The sequence below is a fragment of the Ictalurus punctatus genome, chromosome 14, assembly GCF_001660625.3.
Source record: "Ictalurus punctatus breed USDA103 chromosome 14, Coco_2.0, whole genome shotgun sequence".
NCBI classification, from domain to species: domain Eukaryota; kingdom Metazoa; phylum Chordata; class Actinopteri; order Siluriformes; family Ictaluridae; genus Ictalurus; species Ictalurus punctatus.
Genome location: NC_030429.2, coordinates 2,697,140 through 2,723,763, shown reverse-complemented (window position 1 = coordinate 2,723,763; position 26,624 = coordinate 2,697,140). Strand labels below are relative to the sequence as shown.

Sequence of the window (26,624 nt, the reverse complement as noted above, 5' to 3'; positions counted from 1 at the left end):
AGAAACCAAAAACAGAAACCAAAAATCGACTGCAGAAATCAGATGGAGTCCATATTCAAGGTGTGTGTGTGTGTGTGTGTGTGTGTGTGTGTGTGTGTGTGTGTGTGTGTGTGTGTGTAATTAATATACACTTCTTTAGGAATTAAAAAGTAGATTAAAGTAATTTACAGTGAACTTTATAGTAAACAGTTTACAGTTACAGCAGCATTATGTGTAATCAGACAAAAGTGCATTTCAGTCTGTTTTAAAGTTACAGCTTTACCTCTGACGTACAAAGTGCTGACACTGGAGACTCCTTCCATAAATGTTAAATAAACATCTCCTTACAGAAATCTTTACTATATTAACAATTACTCATATTTTTAAAATCTATTTATGTGGAGCGTTCTCCGTACAAGTCCCTGTAAATCAGCTGTTACTATAGAAACATATTAGAATGAGAAAATGAATCCAGTTAACACCTTCTGACTAATCAGAAGCCAGAATTCACCAGCAGCGTGGTATAAAATTATATAACAGATTATGTAGCATTTTTATTGATTTATTTAGTAATTTGATGTTATTGTGTTGTTTAAATCAGGAGCTGGAGCACAAAGTCATCACTCTGTTGAAGAATGAGCTGAACAGGTTCAAGAAGCTACTGAGTGCTGATTTCCCAGCATGCTCTGAGGAGGAGGAGGAGGAGGAGGATCTGCACTGTTTCAGAGAGGGTGTGCTGAAGATCACACTGCACATCCTGAAGAACATGAAGCAGAAAGATCTCGCTCACACACTGCAGATCAGTAAGAGCTTTAGATTATTACAATATTCTATCACTTTAAATTACACACTGGACCACTGGTCCATATTTTCATACTGATTTTTATCCTAATAAATACAGTTTTTTAATCAAATAAATGACCCAGAGATAATCCTAATGTTTTGGTTCTTTTACATCATATTTATGTATTTATTAGGAATGAATTCCAGTTTGTGACTAATATTGATCTTCACACTGTGGATAGTATCCATACATTACAATAATGACCATCACATTTTTCCTGTTTGTTAGAGCTGGCCTCTGTGTATCAGCGAAAGCTCAAATCCAGACTTCTAGATAAATGTAAAAGAATTAATGAAGGAATCTCACAGCATGGGACATTAACACTTCTGAATCAGATCTACACAGAGCTCTACGTCACAGAGGGTGGGAGTGGAGACGTCAATAAAGAACATGAGGTGAGACAGATTGAGACAGCGTCCAGGAGACCAGCAGCAGAGGAGACACCCATCAAATGTAATGACCTCTTTAAAGACAAGTCCATCAGAAGTGTGCTGACTAAAGGAGTAGCTGGAATTGGAAAAACAGTCTCTGTGCAGAAGTTAATTCTGGACTGGGCTGAAGGGAAAGCGAATCAGGACGTCATCTTCATGTTTCCACTTCCCTTTAGAGAGCTGAATTTGGTGACGCAGGGGACCTTCAGTCTGATGAGCCTTCTTCATCAGTTTTTCCCTGAAATTAAGGACTTGGAAGTAATAGACAGTGACACCTACAAAGTCCTGTTCATCTTTGATGGTCTGGATGAGTGTCGACTTCCTCTAAATTTCCAGAAGAATGAGATGTTGAGTGATGTGACAGAGACAGTCTCAGTGGATGTGCTGCTGACAAACCTCATCAAGGGGAATCTGCTTCCCTCTGCTCACCTCTGGATAACCACTCGACCAGCAGCAGCCAATCAGATCCCTCCTGAGTGTGTAGCCCAGGTAACAGAGGTACGAGGGTTCAGTGATCCTCAGAAAGAGGAGTACTTCAGGAAGAGGATCAGTGATCAGAGCCTGTCCAATAAAATCATCACACACATGAAGTCTTCAAGAAGCCTCTACATCATGTGCCACATCCCAGTCTTCTGCTGGATCTCAGCCACTGTTCTAGAGAGAATGTTGGGTGAAGCAGAGATTGGAGAGATCCCCAAGACTCTGACTCAAATGTTCACACACTTCCTGATCTTTCAGATCAAGCACAAGGACCAAAAGTACCATCAGAAATGTGACCTTGATCTTCCCCAGGCCAGAGAGAGTATCCTGGCACTGGGAAAACTGGCTTTCCAACAGCTGGAGAAAGGAAACCTGATCTTCTATGAGGAAGACCTGAGAGAGTGTGGCATTGATGTCCGAGAAGTGGCAGTGTACTCAGGAGTGTGTACCCAAATCTTCAGAGCAGAGTCTGGACTCCACCTGGGGAAGATGTTCAGCTTTGTGCATCTGAGTGTTCAGGAGTTTTTGGCTGCATTATATGCATTTCTCTGCTTCCTTGACAAAAACCCAACAAAAGAACAAACCACTGATCTTTCTGGTCTTCTCAACATATCAGAAATGTCTGACTTCCTCAAGAGTGCAGTGGATCAGGCCTTACAGAGTGACAACGGACACTTGGATCTTTTCCTCCGCTTCCTTCTGGGCCTCTCAGTGGAGTCTAATCAGGAGCTCATTCGAGGTCTGCTGACACACAAAGGAAACAGCTCTGACTGTCAAAAGGACATAGTTGAGTACATCAAGTTCAAGTTTGAACACAATCCATCTCCAGAGAGATCCATCAATCTGTTCTACTGTCTGAACGAGTTACATGATGATTCACTAGTGAAAGAGATCCAAAGCTACATGAGCTCAGGACGTCTCTCTGAAGCTGAACTCTCACCTGCTCAGTGGTCTGCTCTGGTCTTTGTGTTGCTGACATCAGAGGAGGATCTGGAAGTGTTTGAGCTACAGAAGTTCATAAAGTCAGATGAATGCTTTAAGAGACTGCTTCCAGTCGTCCGGGAAGCCACAAGAATTCTGTAAGTAAAAGCTGTTTCTCAATTAAACTAAGTGTTTAGGAATGAGAGGAGCTGTTCTGAGTGGATTTCACAGCAATACGCCTAACTACTCTTTATAATTTATTCATGCTAAATAGGGGTGCGTTGTTACTGATACTGGTACCGATACCAACATCTGATACATTTTCTGATGTGACATTTTCTCCTTTCAGGGTCAGCGAATGTAACCTGACAGAGAGAAGCTGCTCGGCTTTACACACAGTTCTCAGCTCAGAATCCTCCAAGCTGACTGAGGTGGATCTGAGCAGTAATCCTCTGGAGGACTCAGGAGTGAAGCTGCTTTGTGCTGGACTGAAGAGTCCAAACTGTAAGCTGGAGAAACTGAGGTCAGTTCATCTCTCCTATTGAGAGAGAGAGAGAGAGAGAGAGAATGTTTGTAGATTATACAGCATCTCTAGTGTTACTTGTTGCAGAGCTGCCAACATTACTAACAAGAAACTCACAGCAGGAAAAACAGAATATGATGGGGGTCGGTGCTAAGTGCATGAACTATAAAAATGTATCTGCAGAAGTGGAGTAAGAAACAAGGATTTATTTTGTCCTTTGTTTAGACTTTCAGACTGCAGTATAACAGAGGAAGGATACGCTGCTCTGGCTGAAGCTCTGAAATCATCACACCTGATAGAGCTGGATCTCAGAGGGAACGACCCTGGAGCATCAGGAGTGAAACTGCTCACTGATGTACTACAGGATCCACACTGTACACTGGAGACACTGAGGTGAGCAAGTAATACATAACAAATACGTTATTATCATTATTATTGTGAAGAAAATATTCATGAAAATGTGTTCATGATTGTGCTTACCATTAAATATATTATGATTTAGATATTACGCAAGTACGTGTGTGGTAAATAGGATCTGAATCTGGCCTGCAGCCTCGTTTCATTTGATCCACATAAACTAATAAAATACTGAAACGGCCTGTAACACACTACTGCTCAACATTGTGACACTATTCAGAATTCACAGCAGACCTGTAGTGTAGCGACTGCCATTGTACAGCGTGCACTGACTCCTGTCACAGAGCTGAAACACAGATTACAATCAACACCTGTGTGCTGCTCTTTATATCATTCACACTCGCGTCTAAAAACCAGTCGTGTGTTGTGTGGCAGTGATGTGACCCGAAATTCTCTTCTGAGAGATGAAGAAATATACAAAATAAAATCATGATTGTTTTTCTAATCCGTACAGTTAAATTGGTAACATTACTGTAAAATACATTTTCTTATCACAGCAGCTGCTATCCAATAAAATGTGATAAAGAAAGGAATGCATTTATAGAAACATTTTATACAATCAGCATAAAAGTTAATGTCTAATAGTGTGCACACTTTAATAGCCCTTTCTTTTCTTTAGCCCTTCTTTTCCTTACAAATATCATATTCTATTTTTTCCTAATAATCCTATTCTAATGACTTTACAGTCTAGGTTATTTGTGGTAATTGACAGAACATGTTAAATAAGTAAAAGAATATATAAAGACTTAAGTTACAGTCCTTCAGGGTCTCACAAAAATACTGATGTAGCCTGACCCCCGACCTACACCTGTAGGTGTAACTGTATTGTGTGTTTTTTTCTCTGCAGTCTGTTGAAAAGTGAGGCAGAGGAAGCCTGTGCTTCTTTAACTGAAGTTCTGGGTCCAAACCCTTTACTGCAGAGAGAACTGGATCTGAGTGGGAAAATATCTGGAGACTCAGGAGTGAAGCAGCTCTCTGCTCTACTGAAGGATCCACACTGCAGACCTGAGAGACTCAGGTGTGTGGTCTGGTTTCTGCACCTAATCTTTTTCTCTGTGGTGGTAGTGGTGTAGTGTTGAAGCCTCGCAGCTCCAGGGTTCCTGGTTTGATCCTGAACTCGGGACTGTCTGTGTGAGGTTTCGCATGCTCTCCCTGTGGGTTCCTCGAGGTTCTCCAGTTTCCTCCCACCTCCCTGTGCTAAATTCTCCCTCAGTGTGAATGAGTGTGTGAATGTTTGTGATGGACTGGAGTACAGGGTGTATTCCCACCTCATGCCCAGTGTTCCTGGGATAGACTCTGCATCCACCACTACCCTGATCAGGATAAATTTCATAAAGATGAAGGAATGAATATTTTTCTCTGTGTTCATATTTAAATCTATAAAGTTCTCTTACCATGGTGTATAAACTCCTGCTGGAATCAGTTCTGCTGCACTGAAGGTTCTGGATTTGATGTGATTTGCTGAGGCTCTGATGGAAGTTTAATGCACATTAACACAGTGATGATAAACAGTCCACTGCACTGTGTGTACAACCCTGGACATAGCAGTGTTTTCCATTTTCCACGTTCATGATGGTGGGTTACCTGTACTCTATTTGAAGACATTTACCTCAGCTGTGTTCTCTGTGTGCAGGCTGAGTAAGAGTGGTATTACAGAGAGAGGCTGTACTGATCTGATATCAGCTCTTACTGCAAACCCTTCACACCTGACAGAGCTGGACCTGAGTGAGAACACACTGGGAAATCCAGGAGTGGAGAAGATCTCTACTCTACTAAAGAGTTCATCCTGCAAACTCCAGAAACTTGTGTACGTCATTTAATAGTATACATTACTAGATCACTGACATTTTTAATTCACTATAAGTATATTTGTAGCATGTAGGAATAGATTAGTCAGGAACTCATTCAGGGGTGTGTTTCCCAATAACAGTGAATCGTATTCAGTAATGAACAGATTAACACAGGACAATACACGTGAGCCTGTTTGTAGAATGTTTCTTAAAAGCTTCATTATCAGATATTTAGGCCGAATTTGCAATTTTACAAACTAGATTTCTTAGAGGATAACAACATTAAAAACCTTTTATAACAAAACCAACAACACTATATTGTACTTGAGGAAAATATGAAGGTATTATAGATATTGTGTGTTTATTTATCATGCAACAGAGAGTGAACAAAATAATGAAAGCCTGAAACCTGGGCACACCACTGCTGACCGTCACTGAGATGGACAGTGGGTTTATATTCAATCACAGCATTAGGACAGAAATAAAAAATATATCTTTTTATTTGAGTGATCGAAATGTGGATTAATTGGTAAAGTCGTAATTTGGCCAGTGGACTAATTAATATGCCTGGATAATTAATTAACTGCCTGAATAACATCTGTTCAGGAAAATGGATCGGTGAGTATTTATTTGTAATGAAATTACTGACCGTTGTATTTTTGAGGTAGAACTGCATGCAAGCTCCAGATAAATTCTACGTGAATAAAACGTTAGGTGAATGTCATTTACAAACAAGTTTATGTACTTCATTACTTATGAAGGGTTTCTGGAAATTAAATGAAAGAACATTCTCATGAACAAGTTAACAAAGCATTATGAACATTTCCCAAAACCCACCCGAGAATGATGAACTTTATTCTCCTTCTCCAGACTTTCAGACTGTAATATAACAGAGAAAGGATACACTGCTCTGGCTAAAGCTCTGAAGTCAAACCCATCATCACACCTGATAAACCTGGACCTCAGAGGGAACGACCCTGGAGCATCAGGAATGACGGAGATTAGAAGTTTGATGAATGATACAAAATGTAAAATGACACTGAGGTGAGCGCTTTCCCCCAGTACATGTAAAATACAGCCTTAATTCTGAGTAATTAGTAAAGTTTTACTGTTTCGTTTTCCACCATGGGCCAAACAATTACTAAAAATACCACTGCATTGGTGTAAATATAATTAGTGTTGGCATTTCTCTGTTCTTTCTCGCTCTACAGGTTGCTGAAAAGGCCTGATGCACAGAAAGCTTATGATTATCTGAGTGAAGTTCTGGGTATAAACCCGATACTGCAGACGGATCTGGATCTGAGTGGGAAAATAGAAGGAGACTCAGGAGTAGAGCAACTCTCTGCTTTACTGAAGGATCTTCTGAAGGATCCACACTGCAGACCTGAAAAACTTCAGTAAGAAGTTTATTTCTTTATTCATTTAGAAACTTTAATTACACTTGTAAAGGATGAATGGTTTGTTTTCAGTATCTTTTCAATAGTAATGAGTAGTTTGAGGAGAACAGGCTGCATGTAGAGAACTGATTTCAGATTAACTAACCAAAGCACTTCTGCTTAAAACTTTAAATACACATCAAAAACAGACATATTACATACAAATGGGATATTTTCTACCCATAATTCCACAGTTAAGTGTGATTAATTGTGCTTTCAGGCTCAGTGAGTGTAATCTGACAGAGAAAGGATGTTCAGCTCCGCTCACAGCTCTCAGATCAGAATCCTCCACCCTGATTGAGCTGAATCTGAGTAAGAACAGGATTCAGGATTCAGGAGTGAAGCTGCTCTCTGCAGTACTGAAGAATAAAGACTGTAAACTGGAGACTGTGAGGTAATGTCTAATTACTACACAAACATCTAATACACTGACAGTATTGAACTCTGACTGTACACTGAGATCAACGTACCAGAATATTGTGGTTTTTATCTTAGTCACCATAATTGGTGTTTAATAGAGAGAACGACACAGCACACAGAGCAGTATCAGAGCAGACTGAATAATTATCATATGAGCGAGAGAGAGAGAGAGAGAGAGAGAGAGAGCACTGAGTACTGAGACACACTTCCTTTTGCCAGGTCAGTACCTTGCTAGTGAGGCATGGTTCAGTTCTCCCTCATGCCGTCTATTAAATATACCATTTAATTATCAAAACTCATCAGGAGTTCATTATTAACAGCACATGGCAGCAACCAGCATAAAGAGAGTGAAAGAAAATGTTCCCTGATTGATTAATAATAAATACTGATAAAGTAGGATTCTCATTTCAGGATCAGTATTGGTGTAGACGAGTACCACCAAATATGTACTAGTACTCAGTCTGAAAAAACTGCATCAATCTATCCCTAATACTGACCTGACCTCTTATCACCATCATAACACTGTGGTAGTTGTAGTAATACCGTGAATATACTGTGTATAGCAGTGATTTTATTCACTAACTGCTCAATTTTTTCTGAGTTCCTCTGACATTTTCTCCTTTCAGGCTCAGCGAATGTAACCTGACAGAGAGAAGCTGCTCGGCTTTACAAACAGTTCTCAGCTCAGAATCCTCCAAGCTGACTGAGGTGGATCTGAGCAGTAATCCTCTGGAGGACTCAGGAGTGAAGCTGCTTTGTGCTGGACTGAAGAGTCCAAACTGTAACCTGGAGAAACTGAGGTCAGTTCATCTCTCCTGTTGATAGACTTTATCCGAAGCTTTGATTATTGCTTACTTAACTAATACACAAAGAATAAAGAGGAAAATCATTTCAGAAATGTTTATTTTTAGATCTGTATAGTGGTATGCTACGTGTAAATGCTAAATTTGACTTTATCTGAAGTTGTGTATAAATCCCCTTTACACCCCAAATGAAGAACAAATGAAGTGTTTGGATTTTCAGGTTTATAGTTAGATAGCTGAATAAATTCTATATGTTCAAACATAATTTTCACTTTAATTCTGATTTGCATCCATACTACTTGGGGTGTAACTATACACAAAATTCAAATTTAATACGATACGTCCATATGTTGTGTCTCAATTTAAACCTTCTACATTATAAAAGCACAATAATGGATAATTAATAATGTCAGGGTTTTTGTGATCTATTAGACTCTTTGTAATCAAAAGCTGTGCATTATAATGGAACAAAAGTAAACATAACTAATTAATCATAAGGTCTCAGCACACGTTCCACCTCCATCTCCAAAACTGCACAAAAATACCTGAAATTAGCAAATTCAGGCATTGGAAAAGGGCAGAGTATTTTCTTCTTTTTCTAAGTCTGTTCATCCAGACATGTTTACTGTAGTGTGAACACATTTTTATATTTGTTTCAAATCTAGCTGTAATGTGTGTAGAGAAGCTGGATGCAATGACTAAAATCAACATGGTGTTTATTTGTGATCCCCAAAACATGGTCAAAGTCTGAAGCAATGGTAGGTACACAGTTAGGCAGCATTATAAAAGGATCATCCGTACACAAAAATGGGAACCAGGTGAGAGTCGAAACCAAGAACCACTATGGACCTAGGAACTCAGGAAATGACACTCAGTAACACACATACACTATATTGCCAAAAGTTTGTGGACACCAGACCATCACAGCCATATGTGCTTGTTGAACATCCCATTCAAGATGTTTCCACCTTTACTGTTATAATGCACTCCACTCTTCTGGGAAGGCATTCCACTAGATTTTGGGGCGTGGCTGTGTGGATTTGTGTTCATTCAGCTACAAGAGCTTTAGTGAGGTCAGGCACTGATGTTGGGTGAGGAGGCCTGGGGTGCAGTTGGGGTTCCAGGTCATCCTAAAGGTGTTCAGTGCGGTTGAGGTCAGGGCTCTGTGCAGGACACTCGAGTTCTTCTCACTTCCTCCATATCTCCACCCAGATATGAACTTCCCAGTAGCCGAGATGACTCAGCTGTTTTTTTAACAGAGAGAGAGAAAGAGAGAGAGAGAGAGAGAGAGAGTTAATAGTTCCTGCTAGAATGTTAGTGTATTTGCTTGTACCGTGTTTTGTAGTAGCTTTTTTAATGCCCCTATAGCCTCTCTTGATTCAAGATAAAGAGGGAGCTACTTTACCTCAAATGAAGAAATTGAACAAATAAAGTAGGTGCAAGGTGACACTAAGTTTGGCGTAGTGGAGTACATCATTAGCACTTTGGTTGTTTTACAGTCTTTCTCAGTCAAATAAAAATAGATGATCACTTTAAAGGCTTAATATAAAGACATTCATTTTTCTTGGTAGGGTGAATTCAGAAATTCATCTTAAACTAAATCTTAACAGATAGGAAATGTTATATTCAAAGCTTTGAAGATGAAATAATAACAGATATTTGTTCCTCTTAGACTTTCAGACTGCAGTATAACAGAGGAAGGATATGCTGCTCTGGCTGAAGCTCTGAAATCATCACACCTGATAGAGCTGGATCTCAGAGGGAACGACCCTGGAGCATCAGGAGTGAAGCTGCTCACTGATGTACTACTGGATCCACACTGTACACTGGAGACACTGAGGTGATCAATATATACTTCACTTTTACGAGAGAAAATAATTATTTCAATAGAAAGTCAACTTTCTACTACTAACAAATAGAACTGACTGTTTTAATAAGGGCTTGTGTAAAGTGTCCGTAGTATATGAATGGGTGTGTGAGTGTGTATGTGATTGTGTGACCTGCGATGGACTGGCACCCTGTCCAGGGTGTACCCCGCCTTGTGCCCGATGGTCCCTGAGATAGGCTCCAGGTTTCCCTGTGACCCTGAAAAGGAGTAAGCGGTAGAAGATGGATGGATGGATGGATGTTTTAATAAGAACAATTCCATCAATGCCACTAAATACCAATTCAGCTCTGATGAAGCTTTAGTCGTGGCTCTAAAAGGGGATAGACCTTCATTTTAATCTGCATTTACAATGATGAACTCCTTGTTCAAGAGTCCCTTGTTCACATTTAACACTTTACCAGCACCAAAGCGTCCCTAGACCATCACACTTCCTCCACCATGCTTAACAGATGGCATCAAGCACTCCTCCAGCATCTTCTCATTTGTTCTACACCATACAAATGTTCTTCTCTGTGATCCAAACACCTCAAACTTAGATTTGTCTGTCCATAACACTTTTGTCCAATCATCCTCTGTCCAGTGTCTGTGTTCTTTTACCTATTTTAACCTTTTCCATTTATTGGCACGTTACAATTATGGCTTTTCTTTGAATCTCTGACTAGAAGGCAGTTTCTCAGAGTCACATATTCACTGTTAAAGAGGGGAGTGGTGTTTTTCAGTCATTATTTAATAATCCTGTGAGGTGTTTGCACTAAACAAGCGTTGTGTTGCGAGGAAATAGCTGGGCGATACCAACTTGTGCAACGGAGGGGGTTCTTAGTATTTTTATCTGATTTATTATGACAAACTAATTCAGAACACCAATAATGTTAGAAAAAAAATTACTTCTACATATGTTCCAATTCATCATGGTATAAATAAAGAGGGGGGGGGGGGGGGGGGGATTCTAGGTATTTCTAATATTACGGTAAAATGGAGTGAAATCTGTAAAAGAGCTGCACTCCTAACTATATCTCTTAATAATTGATTTAATCTAACAGTGTTCAGCGCTATATACATGAATACTACAGACAGTAAGCGTTTTCAGGTTACAAATAAAAATGAGGACATAGCTCTGGTCTCTGTGAATACAATCAGAGACAATGGTAGCTTTAGTTGCATTAGCCGTGGAATCTGCTAACAAGCACTTTCAGAAAGGCGATTTGCAAACATTCAGAAAATATCAAGTGCGATAATTACGTCTTCTGGATATGAAGCTGGATCACGAACAGTTGGTACTGATTCATGCTTGAGAATAAACTTTTCAGCAAATCCTGTTTTGTATTGACCCTCGTTCATAAAGCAGTCTTGTGTGAAATGATACACACAAACATGTACAAATTTAGGTCATTTTTGGGGCACATTTCCTTTAAGAATAAAACCTCTCCACTCCGTCTTCAGTGGCTCTGACGCCGGGAGTACATGAAGACTCATGTTCATTCTTACAGCCAACAATAGAACAATTCTTCTCATAACTGTAGCTGCTCCAGCATGGAGAACATGGCACACTGTGTTCATCTCACTCAGGGGGAGGGGCTATACTAATAGAGCAGAGTCGGTCACCAGTCTGGGCGGGGCCTGTTCCAATGTGACATCATATTAGATAGAAAATGCGAACGACTCATTTTGAGACACTGTTTCTGATTTATGGGGAATATAAAAAAGGTGGTTGTATACACACACTACCGACACACACTTATGTTTTTGCATGAATTCCCCTTTAAATAAAGTGCATTAATTATGAATCAACAATTTTAAAGCTTAAAAGATTGTAGAAAGTGATATTGTGCCATGTCTAGTGCAGATTTAACACCATGGCTAATGGATTTGTCTGCAGTATTAACGAGACTAAAGAGAAAATAAACTCTGAAATTGCTATTAATGTAATTTACTTTTGTCCCCCTGCTGCAGGCTGCTGAAAAGTGCTGATGCAGAGAAGGCCTGTGATTTTCTGACTGAGGTTCTGGGTAAAAACCCCTTACTGCAGAGAGAACTGGATCGGAGTGGAAAAATAAAAGGAGATTCAGGAGTGAAGCAGCTCTCTGTTCTACTGGAGGATTCACACTGCAGACCTGAGAAACTCATGTGTGTACTGTAATGTTATTTTAATATAAAATTACATTTCTTATTTTTATGCATGATAAAATGTGGTTATTTTATATTTTGTTTACCAGTTTACTAAATCTGACCACTGCATGATTCATGTGAACTCTCTGACTGATCAACCTTGGGATAAAACTGTTGCTTAAAGTGAAGGTTTTCTTTCCACTGTTACCCGTTATCTTTAGGCTAAAGGGCTGTGATGTTACAGAAGAAGGCTGTTCTGCTTTGACTTCATCTTTTCATTCAAATCCTGCACACATAAGAGAGATGGATCTGAGTGAGAATAAATGTGGAAACTCTGGAGTGCAGAAGCTTTGTGCACTGCTACAACATCAGCCCTGTAACCTGCAGATATTGAGGTGAGGATCTGGTTCTGCTGTTTAAAACTTGCATAAATGCTTGTGACTTTACATGTAGAATCCAAACACAGGCTACATGTGGAAAAATAATACAATATAAAGCTTTAATCAGACAGCAGACTGTTAGTAATGCCATCAAATGTTGTAGACTTTCAGACTGCAGTATAACAGAGGAAGGATACGCTGCTCTGGCTGAAGCTCTGAAATCATCACACCTGATAGAGCTGGATCTCAGAGGGAATGACCCTGGAGCATCAGGAGTGAAGCTGCTCACTGATGTACTACTGGATCCACACTATACCCTGGAGACACTGAGGTGAGAAAAAAAAGATCTAGATAACCAAAACAGCTATATTTCTATCACTTTAGCATTTAGCATTAGAAAATGATTAATTCTGCTGAATGATTTAATTTCAATGATTTGATGTCACTATATCACACTGTAATGTTAAGTGGGTTTGATGATTATCCAGGAAACAGCGCTAGATAGAGTTTTGTGCTTGAACAGTTATAAATAGTAATAGTAAAGACTGATAATTAATACTTTATTAAGAAATGAGGATTAGTGTGCACTGATTGTGTAACAGATATAGCTGGATAAAGATACACACTGAAAACACAAACTGAAGCACAGCTAAAGCACATAACAATCAGTTCCTTATTGCTCTCATTACAGTTATTAACCTGCTGATATCATTTTTCTCTACAGGTTGTTGAAAAGTGCTGATGCAGAGGAAGCCTACAAGTGTCTTACTGACATTTTCAGAAGAAACAGCTTACTGCACACGGAGCTGGATCTGAACAACAACACACCTGAACACGTCAAAGTGAAGCATCTCTCGGCTCTTCTGCAGGATCCACATTACAGACTGCAGAAACTTACGTAAGGAACAACTATAAACATATAGATCCCTATTTCCGTGCATTATTGTAATTAGCTGGTGTGTGGAGTGTGTCATTAACAGAGAGCACAATGGCCAACCTCAGCGTGTGAAACATTATTAGCAATATGATTATTAAGAGAGTGTGAGCTGCTGTGAATTGAAGCGTCCATGTGCGAGTGTCGTTCTGTCTGTGCACTCTCAGCAGGATCACATGATCACACTTCACTTTCACTCGCTCCATAAACTACTCACTGAAGATGAGAGTTAACATAGTTTTTCTTTCTCCATTTTCAAATACATTTCTTAGAAGAAACTTTTTTTGTGGACGGGAGACCAATGTGCAGAGAAAAAATACATTTTCTAAAACATCTATATACTGTATGTGTGGGCGGGGCCTTGGAGTAGGGTAGGATGTAAGTATAGCCCTATTTGGATGGGATTAGATGTACATGAGGTCCTGGGGTAATTTAGTCTTTTACAGGAGCTCCTCTATGACTTTATTTCCGTCCGGATCGGCCATGTCAGTGTTTTTCTCCGTCCTCCTCTGAGAAAACTCCAGACTGAATTACCTACTGTACTGTTTCTCACCAAACTCAGTGCTCATCTGATCATTTTAGTCCAGATACACGTCTGTGATTTGCTATGCAGATGTCACCTCATGTTGGAAATAAAAGCTGTTGGACTGCTGTTACTTGCTGTATTTACAGTGAGGGAAAAAGTATTTGATCCCCTGCTGATTTTGGACGTTTGCCCACTGACAAAGAAATGATCAGTCTATAATTTTAATGGTAGATTTATTTGAACAGTGAGAGACAGAATAACAACAAAAAAATCCAGAACAATGCACGTCAAAAATGTTATAAATTAATTTGCATTTTAATGAGGGAAAAAAAGTATTTGACCCCCTCTCAATCAGAAAGATTTCTGGCTCCCAGGTGTCTTTTATACCAGGTCAAGAAAAGCCTCACTGACCACTTTATTTGGAACACCTTTTACTTGATCATTCATGTAATTTTCCAACCAGCCAATCATGTGGCAGCAGCACAATGCATAAAATCATACTGATACAGATCATGAGCTTTAGTTAATGTTAGGAACATCTGATCTCTGTGACTTTGACTGTTGCATTGGTTTGAGTATTTCTGAAACTGCTGGGAGATCACACACACACACACACACACACACACACACACACACACACACACACACACACACACACACACACACACACACACACACACACACACACACACACACACACACACACACACACACACACACACACACACACACACACACACACACACACACACACACACACACACACACACACACACACACACACCTCTAGGGTTTATACAGAATGGTGCAGAAAACAAAAAAAACATACAGTGAGCGTCAATTATGTGGGTGGAAACGCCGTGTTGATGAGAGAGGTCAGAGGAGAATGACCAGACTGGTTCAAACTGACAGGAAGGTAACCAATATAAACAAATAACCACTCTCTACAAACATGCTGAGCAGAAAAGCATCTCAGAACACACAACACATAGTACCTTGAGGATGGGCTACAACAGCAGAAGACCACATCCGAGGCTACAGTGGACACAGACTCACCCAAACTGGACAGATGAAGATTGGGAAACCATCACCTGGTGTTTTTTCCAATCTTCTGCCCAGTTTTGGTGAGGCTGTGAGTGTGTGTACTCATTCCTTCATTCAAGTGCTTTATCCTGGTCAGGGTGAGCACCTAGGGGGCAATTTAGTGTAGCCAGTCCACCTTTCTGTATATTTTTGGATGGTGGGAGAAAAGAGGAGAAGCGGTGAAACACTACACAGACAGTAACCAGAGATCAGGATCTCTCTCTGTGTCTCTCTCCTACTCTCTCTCTCTGTCTCTCTCTCTGTCTCTCTCTCTGTCTCTCTCTCTGTCTCTCTCTCTGTCTCTCTCTCTGTCTCTCTCTCTGTCTCTCTCTCTGTCTCTCTCTCTGTCTCTCTCTCTGTCTCTCTCTCTGTCTCTCTCTCTGTCTCTCTCTCTGTCTCTCTGTCTCTCTCTCTGTCTCTCTCTCTCTCTGTCTCTCTCTCTCTCTGTCTCTCTCTCTCTCTGTCTCTCTCTCTCTCTGTCTCTCTCTCTCTCTGTCTCTCTCTCTCTCTGTCTCTCTCTCTCCAGGTTGTATAAAGGAGGCAGGATTACAGAAGATGACTGGTCACATTTGACTTCTGCTCTGGTTTTAAATCCTTCACACCTGAGAGAGCTGGATCTAAACTGGAATAAACCAGGAGAGTCTGGAGTGAGAAATCTGTGATTTCCTGAAGAATCCTAAATGTAACCTGCAGAAACTAAAGTGAGTAATTAACCTGTACATTTTAAATAGTCCACATTTATTATAACACTAATAATCTTTTAGCAGTTTAATATTCTTCAGTCATTTATAATTAATTTAGAAAGACTTTCTGAATATGTATTAATATATTTAAATTATTATAAATATTATTATAAAACTACAGTGTATTAGGTATATACAGTGGGTTCAGGAAGTATTACATTATACATGTATATTTCATTTTTTAATAAGGCACTAATTATCTTTTCTTTTCTCCCCCTGTAGTCTATTGAACAGTGTAAATATTGTATATTGTTAAACCCCTAATGGTTATAATTATTATTTTAGTTATCACCCAGCCCTATGAGTCTGGTAAAAACCAGAAGAAAGAATATAAGATAGAAGAACAGAAACCAGAGATTTAGAAATGTGTTAGTGTTCTTACTTCAGTCATTTCTATATCCTTTCTTTCTCTAATGTTGGAATAAACACTGTTTCCTTTTCTGCAGATTATGGAACAGTGTAAATGAGAAATCCTGCACTGATTTGGCTTCAGCTCTCTGTACAAATCCATCACACATCAGAGTGCTGGATCTGAGTGGGTGTGAACTAGGAGACTCAGGAGTGAAGAAGCTCTGTGATCTACTGAAGAAACACGAGTGTAAACTGGAGACACTGCTGTGAGTAACTCAGTGATGTGATGAAACAGCTTTATAATAAAAGGCATTAACCAGAACAAAGCTCTTACCAGTCCTAGCTAGTAATGTCTAACTAACGTGTCTAATTGCTCTCTAGATTAGATTTATTATCAGTAATAAAGATTAAAATATAGAAAGACACTAAATCTGCTTTTCCCGACTCCTGATCTGAGTTTCTGTTCATTCTCGGTGTTTTATATCGAAGTTTAAACCAGAAAACAATCCGCAAGACAACAAATCTTCTAACAGTGACATACATTGTCTCTGCACTACTAAAGTGATAATGTCTGATCTGCAGTGACTGACACGTAATCAGCACTAATCCCTGACAGACACTAATCACTCTTTTTAGGAAGGAAAACATCTCATAAATTTAAATTAATCTAATATTACCCAAATTATTTTTTTACATTTTATTTACATTACAGCATTATAGACTTAATACTTACATCTTACAAATAAAAACACAGCAGCTAACCAAAAATACTGTAACTGATGAATCCAGTGATTGGTGAAGGCTATAAATACATTTGTAAGTGGAGATTTCTAACATAATAACAAAGTCGGCTATTTGTGTCATATCACAGCAAACCAGTGACTACATTTCCCATCCTGCACTGCGGCCTACAAACGTGGCCGCCATGGACCGCAATTCCCAGAACACTCACCTTCATTCTAATCACGCACACCTGCATCCAATTCACAGCACTATCACAACCACAGTTTAAAAGGACTTTCTATGCATTCACTCTTTGCGAAGTATTACGTGAGTTTTCCCGTAGACCAAGCCGTTGTTCATAGTGTTTTGTCCACGTTTCTCAGGTCATGTTTTGCCTAGTCTATGCCTATGCCTGTTTGTCAATTGCCTGACCCTGTTCTTGACCTCGCTATTGTCTCATGTTTTGGATTTGTCTGCGTGCCTCTCTTTAATTAAAAATCTTATCTGCATTTGCACCCATTCTAATCACCATTATGTTCTATTAGGGTTATGGTTCTAATAGAAGAATTTGAATTTTATGACACGAATTTTATGACAATTCGTCATAAAATATCACTCGTATCATGTGAGGTGTAATAAACATTTAAACTTAATCAGACCTGCACTTCCTCCTCTGAATAAGAAAAGTCCCCCGCTTCATATGTTTCATTTTCTTACATTATATTTAATGTTTTGTTTTACGCTTCTAAGAGTTAGATCATAAACACAGTCATTAAATTTTAATTATTGTCCTTTTATAATCTCAAATATTTTCATCAATTAAAAATGGAAGCCTAAGGCACATATTCAGGCAGTGCTTTTTTTCTGTATTGAAATCGTATCGTATTTAAATGTTGTATATTGTTAAACCCCTAACGTTAAACCTCTTTCGCCGAGCCCCACACGAATTTATGGAGATACTAGAGATCCAGATCCTCTCTGCCTCTGGATGGAGCTCAAATCTTCTTTAATTCCAGACTGCTGGGACTATGGCTGCTCTTAACGCCATACAGACTTCATATAAATCCATAATGAACTTTTTCACACTATCTGTTGTTACCCAGATGAGGATGGGTTCCCTTCTGAGTCGGGTTCCTCTCAAGGTTTCTTCCTCTTAAAACATCTTAGGGAGTTTTTCCTTGCCACCGTCGCCACTCAGTGGCTTGCTCAGTTGGGATAAATTCGCACCTTTAATATCTGTATACCGTGTTGATATTTCTGTAAAGCTGCTTTGAGACAATGTCTATTGTAAAAAGCGCTATAGAAAATACAATTGAATTGAATTGAATTAATGGTTATAATTATTATTTTAGTTATCACCCAGCCCTATGAGTCTGGTAAAAACCAGAAGAAAGAATATAAGATAGAAGAACAGAAACCAGAGATTTAGAAATGTGTTAGTGTTCTTACTTCAGTCATTTCTATATCCTTTCTTTCTCTAATGTTGGAATAAACACTGTTTCCTTTTCTGCAGATTATGGAAGAGTGTAAATGAGAAATCCTGCACTGATTTGGCTTCAGCTCTCTGTACAAATCCATCACACATCAGAGAGCTGGATCTGAGTTGGTGTAGACTAGGAGACTCAGGAGTGAGGAAGCTCTGTGATCTACTGAAGAAACACGAGTGTAAACTGGAGAAACTGCAGTGAGTAACTTAGTGATGTGATGAAACAGCTTTATAATAAAAACCAGAACAAAGCTCTTACCAGTCCTAGCTAGTAATGTCTAACTAATGTGTCTAACTTGCTCTCTAGATTAGATTTATTATCAGTAATAAAAATTTAAATATAGAAAGACACTAAATCTGCTTGTCCTGACTCCTGATCTGAGTTTCTGTTCATTCTCTGTGCTTTATATCGAAGTTTAAACCAGAAAACAAACCGCAAGACAACAAATCTTCTAACAGTGACATACACTGTCTCTGCACTAGTGTTGTCAGAAATATAGATTTTTCAATACATATCAAATCTGAATATTTGAAACGGTTTCAATTCTCATTTTTGGCAATAACGATACACTGATACCTGCTGCGCTTTCTCACGCTATTCTATTTGGAAATATTTCAGATTTGATGCAAATGAACACGGAAAGGTGAAGGACACAAGCAAGCCATTATGCAAGCGTTGCTACAGAGCAGTGCTAACAAAAGGTGCTAACACCACTAATTTAGCAAAGCACCTGAAGGAGCGGCACGCGGACCTAGATAAAGAATTTGGAGAGTTTTGTAACAGCTCCCAGTTTAACATCACTGAAGCATTAAACAAGATGGCCCAGTAAACTGTTGTTGATAAGTGTGTTGTCCCTTTGTAATTCTCAAAGCTAAGCTAATCCCCCTCAGAGCTATCAGGCCTGAGGAATCTCAGACAGCAGAGTTTCAGTTGAGAAGAAAATACTTTGACTATGGTCAAAAGTAAATGAACTTAGATACTGTTGTGTTTAAAGGGAAAGTTCACCCAAAAATGAAAGTTCTCTCATCATTTACTCACCCTCATGTCGCTCCAGTGAGGTTTGTTCTCGTGCATCACGCACGCTTGAGCTTCCGTTTATCATATTTGATGCTCTATGGATGTGATCAGTGTTTATATGTGAATAAAAGCCTGGATTAAAATCCACTCATCATATAAAGCGATCGTGCCTCTTCAGAAGACTTGGATTAAACCGCTCAGTTCATATGGATTACTTTTACCATCTCTTAGTGTACTTCTTGAAGCTTGAAAATATTGATTGAAGACTTTCAATAGATGGACAAAAAATTGAGAGAATATTAAAAATATCTTCATTATGGAAGATATTCATTATATTCATTATTTCTAAAAAGACACAAGATTGCACTGTTTTGTTTTTTCCTTTCACTTTATTGCCTTTCTGAATGTGGGACAATCTTAGAGACTTTTGAACAAGTGCACTACTACAAGAAGTTTTCATTAATGTGAAAATATACCTTGTTGTCATGTTATAGCCTTGTTATATTTATCTTTTAATCAAAATCTATCATTTTATGCCTTTAATGTTGTGGGAATTTTCCCCGTGGTATGGAATATCGATATTTTTTAAGGTACTGTATCGAAGTTAGAAACTCCAGGATCGTGACAGCACTACTCTGCACTACTAAAGTGATAATGTGTGATCTGCAGTGACTGACACGTAATCAGCACTAATCCCTGACAGACACTAATCACTCTTTTTCATATGTTTAATTTTCTTACATTATATTTAATGTTTTGTTTTATGCTTCTAAGAGTTAGAACAAACACAGTCATTAAGTTTTAATTATTGTCCTTTTATAATCTCAAATATTTAGTAATCTCAAATATATAGTGTTCTTACTTCAGTCATTTCTATATCCTTTCTTTCTCTAATGTTGGAATAAACACTGTTTCCTTTTCTGCAGATTATGTAACAGTTTAAGTGGGAAATCCTGCACTGATTTGGTTTCAGCTCTCTGTACAAATCCATCACACATCAGAGAGCTGGATCTGAGTGGGTGTGAAGTAGGAGACTCAGGAGTGGAGAAGCTCTGTGATCTACTGGAGAAACACGAGTGTAAACTGGAGACACTGCTGTGAGTAACTCAGTGATGAAACACACTGAATGAAGCTTTATAATGATGCAGGATTACACTTTAGAGTTGTCTTTCACAGACCGTACACAGATTTTTACTAATACACAATAACAATGTAGACAAGTACTTTACTATTATATTTCTGCATCTCATTGTTACATACATGCCTACATCATCATTATTTAATCCTGTGAGGTAAAGAAACTAAAAACTTTTCCCACTGCAGGTTATATGACTGCAGAGTAACAGATAGAGACTGTGCTGCTCTGACTGCAGCTCTGAAGTTAAACTCCTCACATCTGAAAGATCTGGATCTGAGATGTAATAAACTGGGAAATTCAGTCACACAATTCGAGGAGTTACTGAAGCATTCAGGAGGACAGATACGGTCAGTAAACTTAACACACAGTACAGAATGTGTAGTTTCTGTAGAATATAATGTAAGTGTAAGAGTGTTGTGTAAGAGTAATGTAAATGGTCAAATCAGCAGCATGTTGGTAATCGTACTGACAGAAGCACACAGAATATACCTTCAGTATTTAGGATCAGAATTAAACCCAACAGTAACTCGTCACTGCATGCTAATAGCTTTCTGAGGATCTGATTTAATAGAAGTGCACTTTGACCTGATCTGATTCTGTTCTACACAGAAATACCACTGCACTTCTAATCTCATCCTTCATGTTTATTCTACTTTTATGCCATATTTCTTGTGTTTATGTAGTTAAACTATTGAGATATATGATTTTAATAATAAAATACAGATATTCTATAGCTTCTGGCTAAGAGAAATGATACAGGGTACAGTGCTGAAACTATTGTTCTATTTTGATTTTACAGATATAATTAATCCACATGAGTGAAACGGTTCTTCACAATAGTACTAGACGCACCAGAGAGGAAGCAGCGTGTACAGTAATGTAAGAAGCAGCGTGGATTAGGGCTGCACAGTTAATCGAATATTGATCTCGATTACGATTTTGACGGCCCACGATTACATGAACATGATCGACTGCAATATTGATGATTAAAGTTCATCCTCCGCTGATAGAAAACGCCACTGCAGATCAAATGAAGCATTTCTTAAACTTACAGCAAGTCACCATAGAGCAGCGCACAGATGACGGCATTTTGTAATTCCAAAATCCAGAAACGAGTTTCCAGAAGCTGCGAGCTTTGCTTGCACGAGGGGAAATCATGACATTAACAGGTGGCTAAATGGCACTACAGAGGTTGTCGGGGACTTTAAACATCACGCCGAACAGGAAAAAACTTTGCAGATAAGTAGTTATATCATACACTTTGTCAAACTGTCAATCAAAGTAGTGTGTTTGATAATTTATGACCCTCTGTGCTTCCCTGACTGGCAGGTCTGTAGGGGTGGTGAGGGGGGTAACCCTATGGAGTGTATCAGCTGGTCAATCTGGCTCCTTTGTGTCTGGGGGTGTTGTGCAGAGGTGTGTGTGGGGTGAAATACGTCTGAAAAGAAATAATGTTTTTAATATGGGGATGTGTTTGTGTTACTGTGTGGCGTTATTTCGTTTGTGTAAACACACTGTTAGAAAAGCATGATGTTTGAATGTGTACAGATATGAGTAGAATATTTGTTTTGTGAAATAAATGAAAACAATTTTGATTACGTTTTTAGGGTTCCCGGTTTACCTTTGAATAAAAAGTTTAGGAGGTAAAGCGTCTTTTTAAAAAAAGAATCTGTTTAAAAGAATCGTTTGTATTACATACGTTCTAAACACAAACCTTTAGGATGTAAAAATGATTAAAAGAGCTGTTTAAAAAGAATAGCGCATATTACATGACTTCTAAACAATGATCCTTACGAGGTAAAAATGTTAAAGTGCTGGTTAAAAGAATCGCCGTAATGTTTAAACTAGGAGAGAAGTTTAAAAATGTATTTATTAAAAATAAAGTTTTTCTCAAAGGCCCTCCGAAGACATCGCTGACATTTTATGGAAAGGTGGCCAATATTTTAGGATTAAAACCGGGGGTTGCTATTGAAACTACGGACCATGCTCTTGAGAGATCTGGCTTGACTTATGCGCCTTTTCAGGCTGACATTAATGTACATTACAGTATGTATATTTATACCGATATCATAGAATACCAGACCGTGGGGGATTTCTACATACCGCTGCTAAGATGTGTACATATAGAGGGGGAGAACCACGAGATCGTTAGTGTTAGATACGACACCCCACACTACGTATCGGTTAATAAATCGTCCGTCAGTGAGATAACCATACAGGTGAAAGACGATCAAAATCGAGACGTGCGCTTCAGTTACGGGAAGGTGTGTGCCAAGCTGCATTTTAGGCCCCCGTGGGACTTATTAACTATGCCGGATATACAATATTTTCACAAGTGGACGTGTCGCTTGGAGACCGTTTCATATCACAAAGTTCCAACACATATCCTTACCGATGCATAATAGAGTGTCTCACCAATTATGGTAAAGACGCTCTTGAAACGCGGTTTTCAGCGGGGCTCTTTTACAAAGACACCGCTGGTCACATGGACGTAACGGACCCCGCTGGTGGTAATAGAGGTTTGACCAAACGAGCTGCATTTACCAACGCCAGCAACGTTGTTGAACTACTGGCCCCCATTCACAGTGACATATTCTTTCAAGAAAAACTAATGCTTAACGGTGTGGACATTAAAATTCGCATGACGAGGGCAAAAGATGAATTCTGTTTGATGAGGAGCGATGCTGTGGCCTATAAACTAAACATCGTGTCAGCTTCACTGTTTGTGAAAAAAGTGTCGGTTTCACCAGGTGTGAGATTGGGGCACGTACAAGCATTGCTCTGGACGCCAGCCAAATACCCCATCGACAGAGTATGTGTGAAAAACTTCTCAATCCCTGTAGGCTCACGTGTTTGTAATCAAGAAAACTTGTTCTTAGGAAGTCTACCAAAATCCGTTGTTCTGGCTATGGTAGATAATGACTCGTTTACTGGCTCGTATAATAAAAATCCATTCGCCTTTAAAAACTATGACCTAGAATTTTTGGCAGTTTATCTGGACGGCCAACAGCACCCCGCTAAACCTCTGCAGCCTGAATATGGAAGTGGCTCTGCCACTAACTTTACCAGTTAGCGCTGGCTTCTGGAAAGCATCTTAAAAATCACTCTCTAGCTATTGATAGGGAGAATTTTCTGCATGGGTATACCCTTTATGCGTTTAACCTCACGCCGGACGAAGACTGCAGTCAACACGTGTCGCTTATCAAGTCTGGGAACATTAGGCTAGAAGCACGTTTTAGACAGCCTCTACCCCGAACGATCAACTTGATTGTTTATGCCATATTTGACAGCATCATCGAAGTGTCAAATCGCAGACAGATCCTGGTTGATTACTATTAATAGGCAAAATGGACACCATCCAGTTTATGGCTATAATGAATAAGATCTCGTGTAACACCCATTTTCTCTGCGTACTCCCGTGTGACCACCTACCAAAAGCCCCCTTAAGAAAATGACCATCCATGGTGATAATCAACACGCATCCTTCAGGACTCCCGGGTGAACACTGGCTATCCATCTACATAAACGAGGTCGGCGTGGGTTGTTTTTTTGACAGCTTTGGTAATAAATCAGACGACAATCGTTTCTCAAAGAATATCAAAAACTTTCTAAACCCAATTCTAGAGTGATTCAACATTCAGCAGTACAAGTCCAAGATTTTTCGGCAGAGACCTGCGGGCAGCATTGTGTGCTTCTTCTCTATCACATGGTGAAGGGGCATGATTATGACCGTGGGCTGAAGATGTATACCGGCGATTTTATTAAAAATGACAAGATGGTGTCAGCATTTATGAAAAAACTAAAACTACAAAAGGTCTTTGTAATAGAAATGTTTTCAAAGTTATTCGTTGTGTTCAGACAGATGAAATGTTTATGTCTAACAAGATTTTTTTCAATAAAAACAAAGAAAAGAGAATTCTTCTTTTGACACTATTATTATTATTATTATTATTATTATTATTATTCTCATTATCATCATCATTATTATTGTTATACATACACCACATACAGATAACAACAAGATCATAAACAATAGAAAACTCGTGGATTAAAAACGTAGCCACTGACTCGTGTCAAGACTGGGTGATTTGAATACAGGGCCATCTGAATAATTTGATTGTGCTGATGGTGTGCTCGGAAGTATTTTCTGTTTTTTACGCTTCTTAGATGAGCTGGTTATAGGCAAAGTCGATGTGGTTTTGAAAGAGTTAATTGCGTGTCTGACAGAATGGTTTGGCACCGTTGAGTATGGTATGTTTAAAGTAGCAAAAGCCTCCAGAAATTCGAGCCAGCCGACAGGTCTTCGGGCATCAGAAATCTTTTGCGGAGCCGTGATGCCTTTAACTAAATCGAGCATCTGTGAGCCGTGAATAGTTCTACCGTTAAATACAAACTCTCCTGAATCGTCCCAAGATGTGACATCTTTCATTTTAGACATTTTATCTCAAATGTAGCGAGCTTTTTTTACACTCCTCTGTGGAATATTCTTCAAAATATCCGCCGCTACGTTATCTAAACCGTCGTGGTGGTTTACGCCGGGCGGCGCAGACGGCTTTTCCTGTTCAGGATGCTCAGTCTGCATAGGTGTCAATGTTAATGTGCTGCTTTCACGGTCCCCTTGTCTAGCGAGTGTTAAAAAGCGCTGTAAAACGTTTGTGTACAGGTTCGCTTTTTCAGAACTGTCCAAGTCAGAGTGGTGCAAGATATTTCTTATAGCAATGTCCAAATCATTCTCCACGATTTGCTGAATAGATTCGCGTGCTGTCCCGGGCTTTAGTTTGTCCAACTGGTGCTGCGGGACTAAAAACATTTTCTCTGCGTACTCCATTTCCTCTGTTATCTAGAAGCAATCAGGCTGGAGCTGAAAGGAATAGCCACGCTTAAGAGCGGTAGAAGAAAGCCCCCCTGTTGATTTATTACACGTCTCTTTCTTTAAACACCAGCAGTCTTATCCACAAATTTGATTAGGCTTTTCCTTTTTCTGAGCTTCCGGTATTGTTGAGATGTGAGAGGTATATTGCCGTAGAGAACATTAAGAGCTACGTCACAATTTCGCAATGAGCTCGTCTTTGGCAGTTTGTAAAATAATCCGTCTTTGTTTGGGTGACGCTTTTAATAATATTTTTAAAAGCGGCAGGTTTCTACAAAGTCTGAGACATTTCGCTCTCTTCTTTTCTGGAGATATACCACAGGGTGTGGCGCAAGTAAATCTGTTCTGAGCCGATAGTGTTCAGGAGTTTGTGTTTTATAAATCAAATCAATCAGCAGATACCCGAAAGGCTTGCTGGTTGCGTCTTGATAACATTCCATTTAAAAAAAAAATTGTGTTGCTGGGATACATTTGTCTTCCTAGAACACTGACTTGACTAGCATCTCGGGGGTTTTTAAACATTAGATCATTTGTGTTTAAACTGATGGTCCTACTGGCTTTCCCTTGTCAAAATAAATTCTGTACAATATAAATAGCACTAAGATTTGTATGATGTACATATTAGATAAAGACCTTCTCCACCTCGTTGCTCCCGCTGGCCTCTTTCATCAGATCATCGAGGATTAACAAATTAACCGTGTTGGCCAAAAACAGAGCATCATCATTCAGAGTCTGTAGTAATCCTTCAACAAATTTTATTTTGTACATTTAACGATTCATCATACAAGAAGTGCCAATCAAATATCCACAATATTTTTTAATTTTTTTCAGAAGTCAAATGTACAGCATTTTGTAACATTTTTACAAAATATGACTTCCGAGTTTGAAGGTCTGCTTATCGCAAATGAAAAAGGGTGATGTAATCTGAAATCAAACCTCCTGTGTCTCTCACACCCCTATGTTCAAAAATATTGTCAGAAGCCATATGGGATCGTTGTGAAATCTGGGAGCAGTACGTGTTTGTTGTACACAACGTTAAACTTTTTTTTACAACTGACCTGTTGTGTAGTGTGAATTGTTTATTACGTACGATGGTATCTGTGTATGTCAGTATATGATGACTATTATCCGCCCCCACAACGTAGTGATCGACAAGTCCAATCAGGATGTCTAATCTAATGGCTTTTGAATTTACTGCGTTGAGCATGACACCTTTGGCTTTCATGCATACCTTACCCTTCGCAGTGCGGTAGTCGTATGTTTTTGGTCCGCCTGAACAAAATTCTACAATATGATCACCAGCTCCAAACTCGTCAGTTAAATTATATAAGGGT

At 39.1% G+C, this 26,624-nt stretch overlaps 1 protein-coding gene and 1 long non-coding RNA gene across 18 annotated transcripts in view; one reads left to right on the top strand and one right to left on the bottom strand.

The window, feature by feature from the left end:
- LOC124626087 (NACHT, LRR and PYD domains-containing protein 3) overlaps positions 1-22,068 on the top strand; it is a 35,062-nt gene extending 12,994 nt beyond the window's left edge. For 3 of the 15 annotated variants that reach the window (XM_053685687.1, XM_053685688.1, XM_053685686.1), the window contains 21 exons: positions 3-60; positions 581-782; positions 1,052-2,813; positions 3,005-3,178; positions 3,404-3,571; positions 4,443-4,613; positions 5,229-5,402; positions 6,256-6,429; positions 6,597-6,782; positions 7,042-7,215; positions 7,868-8,041; positions 9,717-9,884; positions 11,883-12,056; positions 12,260-12,433; positions 12,582-12,749; positions 13,143-13,316; positions 16,151-16,321; positions 18,292-18,462; positions 20,209-20,379; positions 20,606-20,767; positions 21,220-22,068. In XM_053685687.1, coding sequence (XP_053541662.1) covers positions 3-60; positions 581-782; positions 1,052-2,813; positions 3,005-3,178; positions 3,404-3,571; positions 4,443-4,613; positions 5,229-5,402; positions 6,256-6,429; positions 6,597-6,782; positions 7,042-7,215; positions 7,868-8,041; positions 9,717-9,884; positions 11,883-12,056; positions 12,260-12,433; positions 12,582-12,749; positions 13,143-13,316; positions 16,151-16,321; positions 18,292-18,462; positions 20,209-20,379; positions 20,606-20,767; positions 21,220-21,229 — 4,960 coding nt within the window. In that variant the 3' untranslated portion in view covers positions 21,230-22,068. Of the gene's footprint in view, positions 1-2; positions 61-580; positions 783-1,051; positions 2,814-3,004; positions 3,179-3,403; positions 3,572-4,442; positions 4,614-5,228; positions 5,403-6,255; positions 6,430-6,596; positions 6,783-7,041; positions 7,216-7,867; positions 8,042-9,716; positions 9,885-11,882; positions 12,057-12,259; positions 12,434-12,581; positions 12,750-13,142; positions 13,317-13,798; positions 13,985-15,487; positions 15,663-16,150; positions 16,322-18,291; positions 18,463-18,883; positions 18,967-20,208; positions 20,380-20,605; positions 20,768-21,219 lie in introns of those variants that run through there. The other 12 variants (XM_053685691.1, XM_053685690.1, XM_053685692.1 and 9 more) reach the window with 12 other exon arrangements.
- Positions 8,744-26,624, bottom strand: part of LOC108274438 (uncharacterized) — a 38,354-nt gene continuing 20,473 nt past the window's right edge. Inside the window, exons 5-8 of one of the 3 annotated variants that reach the window (XR_008397824.1) lie at positions 12,649-12,744; positions 10,045-10,129; positions 9,784-9,879; positions 8,744-9,288 (exon numbers count right to left, since the gene is read on the bottom strand). This is a non-coding gene — a long non-coding RNA (uncharacterized LOC108274438). The remainder of the gene's footprint in view (positions 9,289-9,783; positions 9,880-10,044; positions 10,130-12,648; positions 12,745-26,624) is intronic. The other 2 variants (XR_008397826.1, XR_008397825.1) reach the window with 2 other exon arrangements.